Here is a 14,630-nt window from a genome sequence, read left to right on the forward strand (position 1 = left end):
TTCATTGGGAAATGAATGCAATAACACTTGACCAATTCAGCTAATCAGAATGCAGGAATTTCCATGAACACAACGAAAATTTAATTATATCAACATATCAATTTAGTTAGTTTCTGACATATATCTGGTCAAAAGGTCAGTATTTCGACTTCAAATACAACCCGCAAAGTTATTTAAACTCACAATAAATAGTTTGGCTTAATGGTGTGTAAACAATGAATTATTCTTTACAAGATTTCAGTAGCATTTGTATTAAGTCTGTTCAGCTACCATAAACTGCACTGGGAGTTACCAGGTGGTCATGGCTATTTTAAATTGAAATCACAACAGAACGGCCAGATTCAAATTTATATCGGTAAGGAGACCAGATAACAGTAGAATAGTTTGTCAATAAGAATAATGTTCCATACTTACGATAAATGTACCGGGATGGTTAAATTGTCACAGTTTGTCCTGATTGCGTGCCTTGTTGACATCTCCATGTGTTTCATGTGCTATCCAGCCTTCACCTTCTGCTCTCCAAGCCTCGCTTTCAAACCGGAAGTAGTGAAGTGTGAAAAAGGTCAATAGGGGGTGTAAGTAGGTCACGGGACTACGCGAGACATAACGTTATTTAGTACTTCCGGTGACAAACAACGTCTCGCGGCAATGGCGGACAGGGCCCGGCGAATCATATTTGGAACACGCAGGTGTAACTTAGAAAAACATGACATTGTCACAGGCATTAAAACACTCGAGATGGGGAACATGAATAGCAAGTGTTGGCTTGTCAAAGCAGTTGCAGTGTTGTCAAGACGCCCAATGGTCGATGTGAAACTGGCCGCTACCCATTCATAAATATTGAGGTTTTTGCACACTTCTGATAAGTTGGTATAATTGTCAGTGTTGATAAGGCAATACTGGTCGGTTCATGGTTCATCATCACACGTACAATGGTGATGGCGTTGTAAAATGAGCATAAACACTCGTTCTGAAGGTATTTCAATATGCTCTCGGTTTATGCACCATACAATGTTATGGCAAATTTCCATTACATCTATCCTTTACCTTTTCCAATAATAAATGTTCAGCTCTGATAAACATCATGATAAGGAACGTCACAGAATTATATTTGTAGGTCCATGGGGAGATGACACAAACTATAGTCATATTTAAAGAAGGCCTATCATGTGCATGTTGGCAATGCAAATTTTGTCAATACTTAATGTTGTGCAAGGAGACTTATGGGGGTGCCTGTGTAAATAAATAAAGATATGTGCCAATATCACGATGATAGTGTTATGTGCACTTAAAAATCAGGTTGTATTCACACACAAAAAATATTAATCTAATTTGTAAATAATGATGATTAAATCCTTGCAGTGTTTGTTTTTAAGATCTCTGAAAAGTGACCTCACTTAAATCACAGGAGTCCGTATCTAAAGATAGACGCCCTCATGCATATTCATGACCATCTCCACACGCGAGCCCGAATGATTATGCATGAGGGCGTCTATTTTTAGATACGGACTCCTGTGCTTAAATGTATTCTGTATGATGTGAATAGACTTGATCATTACAACCCCATTTAGCATTTGTTTATCATATTCAGTTGAAGGTACAATCACAGGAGTCCGTATCTAAAAATAGACGCCCGCATGCCTTCGGGCTCGCGTGTGGAGATGGTCATGAATATGCATGAGGGCGTCTATTTTTAGATACGGACTCCAGTGGTACAATGTACATGCTTAATTTATTAAGTATATCTTGATGTGGGCATTGTAAGAAATGACTGGTATTTTAGAAGTATATATTATATGATCTCATAAGTGTTATTTATCTTTTGCAGTTGGGCCATATTTCCATGTTTGAGGGGAGAAAGATTTCCTCATCTGACCCACGAGTAGATGCATATGGATCACCAGAATTACCTTGATGCCAAACATAACTGCACCTCAAGAGCATCTCGGACTATAACATATTTTTTGGAATATTTTGTGGTCAAGCATTGCATTGCCTATGAAAGAACAACTCTTGTTGTGTATACAGGTGTAAACATATTAAAGTTCTATCTGAAGTACTGGTTCTGTAAATGATGTCTGTGACCATCAGAATACACCATATACACTGGACACTTGCTGGAACAGGACCTACTTGTCATCAACATAGTGTTGCAGAACATCTTGGGACTCTCCAGTCCAGTGTGAATCTAGATACTGACACCAGTAACAGTGCATGCTGGCACATTTATTTGTTCAGGTTTGGCATTTGGGAATATTTGCCATGAATGTTTAATACTTGTGACCTTGGAATAAAATTACTGAATAGATCTGAAGCTTATTTATTGTTTTTTGTCTGAGATAATGCCATACAAAAAAAGGTTTTGTAATATTTCTGGTATCAGCCATGATACTGAATTGATATTGAATATAATATCATAACAATGCACATGGAATGTTTATGGGTCAAGAGTTTCCAAAAAAATACAACAGACGCTTACCAATGAAAATTTAACTTAACCAATGGCATGGCAGTTGTGAAATGAATTCTTTGTTGAAATATCAACATGTCTTGTTTTTGCATCGCTGTTTTAGGGTCCAGCATGCAAATTACACTGATTCATAGAACAATAGCCAATAAAAATTGACATTTCTTGACCAGATCTTAAAACAGATTGGTCCAAATAGATAGCGAAAAATGTGAAATGTCAGTTACCTCATTTGTTTGACTTGGATTTTGAGCAGAATATTTGAAATACACAAATATATGAAAAATAGGTGCAATTGTTTCTATCTCTGCATCAAGTCAATATGGTTGCACTAAATTTGTGTTCATCAGTGTTGATTGAGTGATAAGGTGAATGTATTACCGGTAATGTTTTGGACTTGTGGCAATTTTCTTTACTTGGTTCAATTGAGCCTCACAACCAGAAATATTAATTTAAAAAACCCTACCGTTCATCACAATTAATCCTGCTATCAATCACAGTCTGCAGTGTCATAACAATTATATTGCTGACAAGGTGTAACACTTTTATTTCTTCCCTCAGAATAACATTACACTTCATATAATAGTAAGAATCTTTCTTAATGTAGGACATGTCATTGGTGATCACCTACACAATTCAGTGTATTTGTCTTGCATTTTGGCCACTTCTGACTTGAAGTTGCTGTGTGCTGGATGCTGCTTCGACTTTTGGTTGCTGTACAACAGAAATTCACTCCTGCATAACCAAGAAAAAACCCATCCATGTTCTGCAACAACATAGAGCTAGACATCAAGTACATACACAGTGTAAAATTACCATTGTCCAACACCAGTTCTAGTCATCACCGGACTTAACAAATAATGTTTACACAAATTGAAAAATAGGTATATCACTGTGAATATTCATATGGAATACTAACAGCAGTTACTTGTTGCACAAACCTGAAACCACCTAAGACTAAGAGGTCTTCAACTGAATTTCGCAAGTAAAATAAAAAAAATAATTTTGACTGACACAATTTCATTATGCCCATAATATTGTATATTCGAATGGAATTCGAAATCAAGGGATATGTGTGTTTTACAGGTTAGGGTTTGATATATTTATTTCAAATACTATATCATAGTCATCGATATAATGTATTGATTTGGTTTCATGGTTATTTGATTAACTATTGAGTGATTTGTGACACTATAATTTTGTTTATGTTTATAATAGAAGTTTCACATATATTCTTTTTTGGTGCATGTTGAGAGGACATTTATTTAATTAGCGTAATTATTTTTGGGATTAATATATACATTGGCAGGGCTATGAAAATCTTTTTGGCCTGCAGTAATGAGACTCATTCATCCAAAATAGGTAATTAAACTTTTAATTATTTCAATAAACCATTTTTGAGTGCGTGTGTGTGTGTGTGTGTGTGTGTGTGTGTGTGTGTGTGTGTGTTCCTTAATTTTTGTCATCCTTTACATTTAGATGAGAGTAAAACTTCAGTTCAAGCCTACCAAAGTGCAAATAATAATAACTCTGCATGTTATTATAACTATTCACATTAAATATACAAACTAATTTTGATAATTACACAACAATTTATGCATATGCTTTATACACTGCATAAACCCTCCTTCATAAAAAACATATTTTAAAAATAAGTTTCTCATCAAAGCTAACAAATGCCATAATGGAAAATGGTGAGTGACAGAGCAAATATATATATATGACCAAATATAATGCATTTTTAAAATTTAAGTTTCAAACATATGACTGGTTTATTAAATACTAATAATACTAAAAAAATAAATTAATAGAATATCCTAAAATATATTTCACGTTTAAAAATATGTTCATAGCATAAATTTTCCAAATTTCATCCCCCAAATCTTGCCTAATAATTTAATGCCTATTCAAACTGTCAAAGCACGGCTTCCTTGACACTGCTCATGCTGTCAGATACCAGAATAACGTGGTAAGTTGGGTAATGTGGCCTACCTATTAGTAGTTACATCTTCATAAATAATCTAACATCAGAGAAACATGTAACACATCCTCCGTAATCATAAAACACTGTCCACTGAGACTATAAATACGCGTTTGAACGATAGTACCGCACTGGTTAAAATTAGTTTAAAGGTAAAGAAAAGAACACATACCTTTACGAACGGTCCTATGGTTGTCAGTTGTCAATCAGGAACCAATAAACCTTGCAAGAATGACAAATAACCGATCATATTATACCGAAATAAGTGAACTTTTACGACTGTCAACAGCGGTGACAACCAAGCATGGTAGTATACTTGGTCCCGTCTACAGAGTTAGCTTTGGCGGTCGTGCATTTCGAAAGCAGAACTAGTTCATGAATATTGGCATGTCACCGGAAATGCTAGTACCGGAAGTAGCGCTTCGCGAGACTTACAGGCCCTATTAGTACCACCTGTTTATCATCCAAAACTGGCCCCCACAGGTGATATCGCTTGGATGAGATCAAGCGATTTATTACTTGCCCGTGAAGAGATCACCCGTTTAATAAACATACAGCTATATTACACATTGTGTAATACCAAAACGCGTGCTTATGTACTCTCGGAACACGTTTCACGAGCAAATATTGAAAGCTCTCAACATCCCTTGGCTTATTCAACGACATTGCGTGTGGAGATGATAGATCACTGAGAGGATCTTATGCACACTGGATGACCCCAGCAACCTTGTTGCTAGGTTGACGTCACATGGCATTGTTTCGCCGAAGGATCTTGCAACACAATTCCACAAATTATGTCATCGGTATTGTGACGTCATTGTAAACTATGAGGTGCAAGGCCCCGTTCCACAAGGCGATCGTACGGTAGCGCAACGATAGTCGGTCTAAGTTAAAGTATATGAGTTGCGATAACCTTAACGCTACGATAATTTTGTGGAACGGACGCCTGAATTCTAAAGGTGGACCGTTGGATGGTATTAAAGTCATACGTTTCAACTTTTGACGTATTTGAAGTATTACTGTGTTAAACTCAGTTGGATTATGCCGTGGATCGTGTAGGTGTCAGCCTATTTACACTCAACAGTATAATTCTAAAAACGTTATAAATAGCAAGTAATAAATAAAATACTAAACTCGCTCCCGTGTAAAACCAATTTTATGAAACTCGTGAATAGCTGTGGTATCTGACTCGCTTTCGCTCGTCAGATACCAGTACTATAAAATTGGTATTACACGGGAGCTCGTTTAGTATTCTATATATCTACACTGTAGATATCGCTGCAATGACATTACATCACAATGCTTTGCAGACCATTGTGACGTCACTGGTTACCATGACGTCACAATCAAATGACATCACTAATGACTCTGCTACTGAAGCTGTTAGCAGTACTTTTTACACTTATGACACTGCTTATTACTGTCTACAAACTGAAAAAGTTGGAAGAATGATGTTGGATGATAAATAAAATCTCACCCTCGTTTCTTTTGATATCAAATACATGAACACTCTTTGATATATTTGATATCAAAAGACACTGGGGTGAGATTCTCTCTGTACAGAGCGAACAAACCTTTCTGGGTCTTGACTTTCTTCCTGATCTTCTTCTGCCTCCCCTTAGTTTTGGTCCGGGTGTTGCCGGAGTGGGTGTCGCTGGAGTGGGTGTCGCTGGAGCGGGTGTCGCTGGATTTGGATTCCACCCCAGCGTTCTCCCTCCCAGCGTCAGCTTAACAAAAATAGTTTTTACTCATTCTAAAACTATCTACCATCGTTCTACACGTTTCAATTAAAACAAAAGCAAAGGAGATTCATAATCGCGCACTATACATCATTAGGAAGTATGTACAAGTCTTACAGACTCCATTGCCGCGTTGACTGTCTTATTGTGATATGAAACCGGCGGGGAGGATACGCTCCCTCTTTCGCGAAAACTTGATATCATCACTATTTCATAGTGATTCATGTAGACTGACGCTTAGTCTCTGAAAATAGATGATTTTTTTTTTGATGGAAGAATTAACTCCATTTAAGAAGCTAGAGTGAAATGGGAGAGTTAGAACCTGAGGAAAATCTAGACTTGCTACATTTAGCGTTTTTACATTTGCAGAAAGGGCTGGGTTGAGGGGAAAGTAATATGGTTCAGGGACTGTGAGACAGACTATGGTTCATTAACACATGCTTATTATGTAATCGGAATCGCGCAATGGGCTCTTAATACAATGTTATGATTATGGAAAGGGTTCATCGTTGTTATTTACACACAGTAAACTACGGTTATAACGAACACAAAGCGACCACTAATTTTAGTTCGTAATAACCGTAGTTCGTTATAAACGTAGTTTACTGTACACTGATTGGGTAAATATGAAATCTGTGATACAGGGCACATTCTTCAAACAAATTCTAATCCAGCTGACCTTTCTTCGATTTGATAACGACGCCGACATGGATAGTAATAAACAACACAACTAATATCAACGACGACGAGGATGGGTGAGTGAGGTCGTTTTGAGAAGTATTTCAGTTATATCACTGCGTGTCAGCTTAATGTGGGGTGAACGTCCGAAGTGATGCAGGTCTCAGATGTCTACCACTTTGGTGAAACCCATTGAAACCCATGGTGCTGACAGACCTAAAGACATAATAAGGTCGTACCGAGAATCGAACCCACTATGACAGGTGTCTGGCACATCTAAGGGACGCAACTCTGCACAGCGAGTCTTTTGTCATGGATCGTTTTTCTGATGTTGAGAGGCTGGCAACTTTTGAAGTTTTAACTCAATAAATGACTAGATGATCCACGTGGTGCTGATGAGAAACTGATGAAGCTATGGACAGAACGGTACAGGCGAGCGATGTTGGGTCACGCCTGGTGAATCACCATACATATCGATCTGTGTGAATTCTGTTGATCAGGTTTGTTTGTATAAGCACTCAGTCCCAGACGGTAGGGCCATGGTTGCTGTCATGACTTGTAGACTCGCAGATATGTCTGCATAGATTAAATGTAGATCGCTAACCTCTTAACAGCCCTCGGCTCTATGGATAACACATGACGTATGGCAGTATAGTGCTGGGAAACAGATGTACGTCCTCACACCACGCGTACGTGCAATCATTCCACAGTGTATAACATGTTGGTTGTGGACCACACTGACGTGCAATTATTACACAGTGTATAACATATTGGTTGTAAACAACACTGACGTGCAATCATTCCATAGTGTATATAACATGTTGGTTGTGGACCACACTGACGTGCAATCATTCCATAGAGTATATAACATGTTCGTTGTAGACCACACTGACGTGCAATCATTCCACATTGTATATAAGATGTTGGTTGTAGACCACACTGACGTGCAATCATTCCACAGTGTATATAAGATGTTGGTTGTAGATCACACTGACGTGCAATCATTCAACAGTGTATATAAGATGTTGGTTGTAGACCACACTGACGTGCAATCATTCCACAGTGTATATAACATGTTGGTTGTGGACCACACTGACGTGCAATCATTCCATAGTGTATATAATATGTTGGTTGTGGACCACACTGACGTGCAATTATTACACAGTGTATACATGTTGGTTGTGGACCACACTGACGTGCAATCATTCCATAGTGTATATAACATGTTGGTTGTGGACCACACTGACGTGCAATTATTACACAGTGTATAACATGTTGGTTGTGGACTACACTGACGTGCAATCATTCCACAGTGTATATAACATGTTGGTTGTAGACCACACTGACGTGCAATTATTACACAGTGTATATTTTTATTGTATACAGATTAAAATAGAAAATGCAGCAAAGGGGGTTTGGGTGATCCTGCCACAGTCAGGCTGGTTAGGCTCATCATCAGCTCAGGGCCCTTGTCCCTTCTACACGTAGCCCAGACAGCGAATGGGACTTCTCCCAGGAAGCGCTGCCTAGTACACCAAAAACTTTTTGCAGAATGTGAAGACTCCCAACACTGCAGCCTTCTGCATTTCCCAGATTGTCAGAGGGGCTGTATTCCTGGCAGCAAACCCGCGTACTCCCCTTATGTCAGTCAACATATCGGGAGGTACTAAACCTTTGACACCGAGGACAATGGGGAGTCGGACAACTTAATTGGTACTTGGGATGCAAGCGTGACATTTCTGAGGCTTTTCGGACCTATTTGAAAGAATTTTGTATTCATCATTTTCCATGACGCCCTCTGCATATTCTGGCTCGTACCAAAGATGAACCTCTGTGCTGTGCATCCACTGACAATGTGTTGAAGAGACTCATTATTCAACATTTCATATTTACATTTTGATGCAAAATCACACATTAACGGTTTCGAGTGGAAAGTAACTGGTCTGGGCATCAAACAGAAAGCCCTCTGGTTCACTTTTCAGGCCAGCCGACTTCATTCCGGCGAAAGACTCTGCGGGTTGTTTCTCTTCTCAACACACAGCACATAAATTTGATACAGTGGTCGTTCACATAGCCTCTCCTTGAAAACGGTGGGCCGACTGATATGGCACTTCGCATGGTGGACACTCAATTCTGTACCGTCCAGCAGTACAGAACCATCAACAAAATCAACACTGACATTGAGATTATGTCCCACATCCTTGGCGCGTTTAAGAAAACTGTGCAATGCCTTGTTTTCATCATGAGTCTTGACATGCTTCACAAGAGGTTCATCCGACAAATGGGGCGGTCGGGTAGCCTAGTGGTTAAAGCGTTCGCTCGTCACGCCGAAGACCCGGGTTCGATTCCCGACATGGGTACAATGTGTGAAGCCCATTTCTGGTGAACCCCGCCGTGATATTGCTGGAATATTGCTAAAAGCGGCGTAAAACCATACTCACTCACTCATCCGACAAATAAATGTGTGCAAAAGTGTACAATACAATTCTATCATGAAGAGCCGACACAATGTTCAAAGCACGACCTCCCATTATGATTGGCAAATAGAAGCGATTGAGGGAAGAGCGAGGGTGGTGGGATCTACTGTCTGACAGGATTCTTCGTGTGAGGGTGTCAATACTGTGAATTTCTTGTTTCGTTCAATCGACAACACCAAGGGAATATGAAAGGACGGGTACATTGTGAGTATTTGTGGCTATAACTTTATTGCGATCGTTCAGCTCTGAACTCCAGATTTGTTTTATGTTAGCGTTAAATGGTAGATGAGGCATTGGCTGATAGGTTGACAGAGATTCACGTAAATGCAATGCATGACGAGATTCCCAGCACTGCATGATGGGAAGACCAATGCCGCATGATGAATGCCACACATTGTGTAATATAACGCACTTCACATTCATACCGCAGGAATCCTAGCAGAACCTAATGGATAACAAATAAACATAATTTGGAAAGGAATCTGTTATCAAAACGTGTTATTGCCCTGCTTATCAACGATAATAGACGTTGAAAGTAAAGAGCTCATCATCCATTCCATCTTTTCTCATTGAAATCAGGCGCCACTTACTTGCACACTATTCCCCGATTTGGAGTTGGACACAGACACAGAGTTGGGACAGACACATCATGACACAGACACAGACACAGAGTTGGGACAGACACACCATGACACAGACACTGTTGGGACAGGCACACAATGACACAGACACAGAATTGGGAAAGACACACCATGACACAGACACAGAGTTGGGACAGACACACCATGACACAGACACAGACAGAGTTGGGACAGACACACCTTGACACAGACACAGAGTTGGGACAGACACATCATGACACAGACACAGAGTTGGGACAGACACACCATGACACAGACACAGAGTTGGGACAGAGAAACCTGACAGACACAGAGTTGGGACAGACACACCATGACACAGACACAGACAGAGTTGGGACAGACACACCTTGACACAGACACAGAGTTGGGACAGACACACCATGACACAGACACAGAGTTGGGACAGACACACCATGACACAGACACAGACATAGTTGGCAGAGACACACCATGACACAGACACTGTTGGGACAGACACACCATGACACAGACACAGACAGAGTTGGGACAGACACACTATGACACAGACACAGAGTTGGGACAGACACATCATGACACAGACACAGAGTTGGGACAGACACACCATGACACAGACACAGAGTTGTGAAAGACACACCATGACACAGACACAGAGTTGGGACAGACACACCATGACACAGACACAGACATAGTTGGTAGAGACACACTATGACACAGACACAGAGTTGGGACAGACACATCATGACACAGACACAGAGTTGGGACAGACACACCATGACACAGACACTGTTGGGACAGACACACCATGACACAGACACAGACATAGTTGGTAGAGACACACCATGACACAGACACAGAGTTGGGACAGACACACCATGATACAGACACAGACAGAGCTGGGACAGACACACCATGACACAGACACAGAGTTGGGACAGACACACCATGACACAGACACAGAGTTGTGAAAGACACACCATGACACAGACACAGACATAGTTGGTAGAGACACACTATGACACAGACACTGTTGGGACAGACATACCATGACACAGACACAGAGTTTGGACAGACACACCATGACACAGACACAGAGTTGGGACAGACACACCTTGACACAGATAGAGAGTTGGGACAGACACACCAAGACACAGACACAGAGTTGGGACAGACACACCTTGACACAGATAGAGAGTTGGGACAGACACACCAAGACACAGACACAGAGTTGGGACAGACACACCAAGACACAGAGGGCAGATCCCCTCAAAGATCTTACTATCAGATCTACTTTGTGGATGACACAAGTCTACTTGGTGTATGACACAAGTCTACTCACTGTATGGACAGTATTGGACACAGATCTACTCGGTGTATAGACATAACTCTCTGCATCTCCCAGTACAACACACTGCAATGTAATTATTCTCCTCGGTTTGAAATATTATTTACCCTCAGCTATAGATCAATATAGCTAGGGCCAATCAGACCAGAAACACTCCAACAAGTGGCTTCGGTTTCTTAACGCCGCTAAAACATGGCGTACTTTATACGAGACGAGGCTCGTGGTGTGCACGGAGAATTCATTCCCCAGCTGCACGTGCAGCGTAAGTCGCCTCATTTGTTCCTGGGCTACACAGGACACACTCGAGATGCTGACCTGTTGTCTGGCACCGAATGGCTATATGTATTACATATACCTTCCGAAACATCTCGCGCCGCTTATAGCCAGGATAAGACGCTATTTGTAATGTATCACATTCCAAGCATGCCAAACGGAAATAAAAGAGCGCGTGGGGACATACCTGTTGCCATGAACATCCAACACCCCACCAGCGCCACCAGACAGAGTAGCCTCCAGCGCGCCATGTTTCTTCCCCTTGAGTCCCACGACAACCACAGCACCGGTTACTCACGCATACACAGCGACGATGATATAATGAATTATGTTAAACTTGAAGAGGCGATGCAGTCAAAGCCATGATAGTGTAGGCTGTGCATAAATGATGACTTTCTCTTCATTCTTGTCTGCGATATAAACACAGAGATGATCAAAAACAACGAACAGTAAGGAGAATGAGGATTGTAACAAATGGGTGGTTTGAATGCACTGTGTGGTTCTGCACTTGCTGCTTTCTTGAGTCGCGTCATGGTCACGAGATGTACACCGACAGTCTGCATTTCCCCCATTGTCATCAGGGTACATCTTACCCCAGGGAGGGGCGGTGAGGTTGCCTAGCGGTTAAAGCGTTCGCTCGTCACACCAAAGCCCATTTCTGATGTCCCACGACGTGATATTGCTGGTGTCCGATGCAATTTTGACTTGTGTCATACCGTATTTTCCCAAATTAAGTCCGGGATACGATTAGATGCTGCGTAGTTTTTATGCGCGTAATTCTCCCAGTTTTCTCCCTTACGACTAAACGTAAAGAGTGTCTGAAAGAAATATACGCCCGGGCGTTTAATCTAGGAAATTCGTTAAGGTACAAGTCCCAATAAGGAATTGTATGTTTTGTATGTTCCGTGTTTTTGCAGGGAACAATTGACTTGCCTTTGCGTGTGTTTGTGGAGGGTGCCGCTGATGGGGCAGGATACGCTCACCTTTCGCCAAACCTGGTATCATCACTATTTGATAGTGATTCATATACACGTGCTTATGATATAGTCGTGATAGTGCCATTGACTCAGCTTTTAGCACAGATTTCTGATGAATATGGAAAGGATTTGTTCTGTCGCTTTTGTTTATTTGAAGTAATTAAACATACTCCGTATTCACCAGATTTGGACACATCAGATTTCCACCTCTTCCCAAACTGTCTGGCCAGCGTTATGGAAATGATGAAGACGTCATAGTCTATAGTCACGTGGTTAGGATTCCCCCGTTTTATATGACCTCTTGATAGTTTTACGCCTTTTGCTGTTTGTTCAACGACTGATTCAACAGGGCATGTGAAGTGGGTGGCAGTGGTCTAGGTGTTACACAGTCGCAGCCATGTTCCTCCCCGTCAGATCGTGTTCCGGGAGGGATGGAGATGTACGCTGCTGATGTGTGATCCAAGGCAGGAATCCAAAGTCGCGCCAAGGTCGAGACCATTTGGAACTGAAAGGTCTGTAGTGTTAGCCATCTGGAGTGAGTGAGAATGGTTTTACGCCGCTTTTAGCAATATTCCAGCAATATCACGGCGGGGGACACCAGAAATGGGCTTCACACATTGTACCCATGTCGGGAATCGAACCCGGGTCTTCGGCGTGTCGAGCGAACGCTTTAACCACTAGGCTACCCGACCGCCCTAGCCATCTGGAACTTGAAGTGGACACGTCTGTGGCAAATTATATAAATTTCTGTTTTATCAGTTTGAGGGAAATACACAGACACCCATCTACTGACTATTTTTCAAGTGATTTGAAAGCAACATAAATATAGTAAATGTTCTTGATATTTGTGTTGAACCGATACAATGACGGCATCTTGCTCAGTGTTTGAAATATAAAAACATGCCAGTTTGCCATCTTCAGGCCCTTATATACAAAACGGCATCTTATTGTACATAGAAATCAACCCGTATATGTACTGCAGACCACAGGGACCCATACACATTTAAAACTGTGGGCCCAGCACGAGATCTACCTGCCACGGGCCGACGGGCGGGCTTTCATGTAGAACACTTATCTGACTGTCAGTAAAGTGTGAACTCTCCTCCTGGCGCTTACATCATGAACAGCATAACGAAACACTTCCTATACGGAAACAACAAATGTTGTTTATGATAACAGGTGACTGATATTTATTTTAATATTTTCTGTCACTTTCCGACTGGGCCATGACCATTCTCAGGAAATGGACATTAGCCAACGATTGACATGTCAAATCAATTAGTTTTTTGCGAAGGGATAGTATGTCGTCTGGAATTTGTGTTATATATTATTCACGTGCTGCAACTTTTTAGGTGAGCCGTTTCGTGACAGATACGGGGTCAATTGTGCACTTTGTGATATAATGCATGAAACTTGGCACAGATGTAGGTAATAACATTCCAATTATTTTCAGATATGGTTCCACCCAAATAAATCCAATATGTCCGCCATGAAAAGGAAAACGATTCTACTAAATCTCCACAACATAATTAGATGGCTGGCTGGCTTAGCCTAACAAACAAAACCAACTATTGTGAAACTGCTTTTAATTTCTTTTTAAACATAATCTGCCTGCTTTTCAATACACTTCTCATATCGATAACGAAGCTTTTCAATTCCAGTCAGGAAGAAGTTTTCTCCAGCATGTGGTCATCGTTGTCGTCATAGTGCTTTCCACGAAGGCGTTCGTTCAGTTAAGGAAACTTGTGGGTCTCACTTGGTGCCAGGGCTATTGAGTATAGAGGGTGGGGGAGCTCTTCGAAACCATATTGTCGCACAGCAGCCTATGCAAGTCGAGAGGTGTGAGAAGAGGCTTTGTCATGAAGTAGTATGTAACTCCAGCAATCAGCATTCCTCACCCTATGCATCCCTGAAAATTCTTCACTGAGCACTCGAATGTCTTTGGTGCCGGAGAAGTGAAATGGTGCCATTGCTTGGATTGACGTTTTGACTGAGGATCATAGGCGTTTTGACTCAGGATCATAGTGGTGAACCCATGTTTCATCACCCGTTACTTATCTCTTTTGAATTATT

At 41.1% G+C, this 14,630-nt stretch overlaps 1 protein-coding gene across 1 annotated transcript in view; it reads right to left on the reverse strand.

The window, feature by feature from the left end:
• Positions 1-12,235, reverse strand: part of LOC139465595 (uncharacterized) — a 41,337-nt gene extending 29,102 nt beyond the window's left edge. The window contains exons 1-2 of the mRNA XM_071247303.1: positions 11,768-12,235; positions 6,023-6,175 (exon numbers count right to left, since the gene is read on the reverse strand). Of these exons, the coding sequence (XP_071103404.1) occupies positions 6,023-6,175; positions 11,768-11,831 (217 nt within the window). The 5' untranslated portion in view covers positions 11,832-12,235. The remainder of the gene's footprint in view (positions 1-6,022; positions 6,176-11,767) is intronic.
• Positions 12,236-14,630: the final 2,395 nt, after the last annotated feature.

Source organism: Haliotis cracherodii, unplaced genomic scaffold (genome assembly GCF_022045235.1).
Source record: "Haliotis cracherodii isolate W230 unplaced genomic scaffold, xgHalCrac1.p SCAF_18, whole genome shotgun sequence".
In the NCBI taxonomy this organism is placed as follows: Eukaryota; Metazoa; Mollusca; class Gastropoda; order Lepetellida; family Haliotidae; genus Haliotis; species Haliotis cracherodii.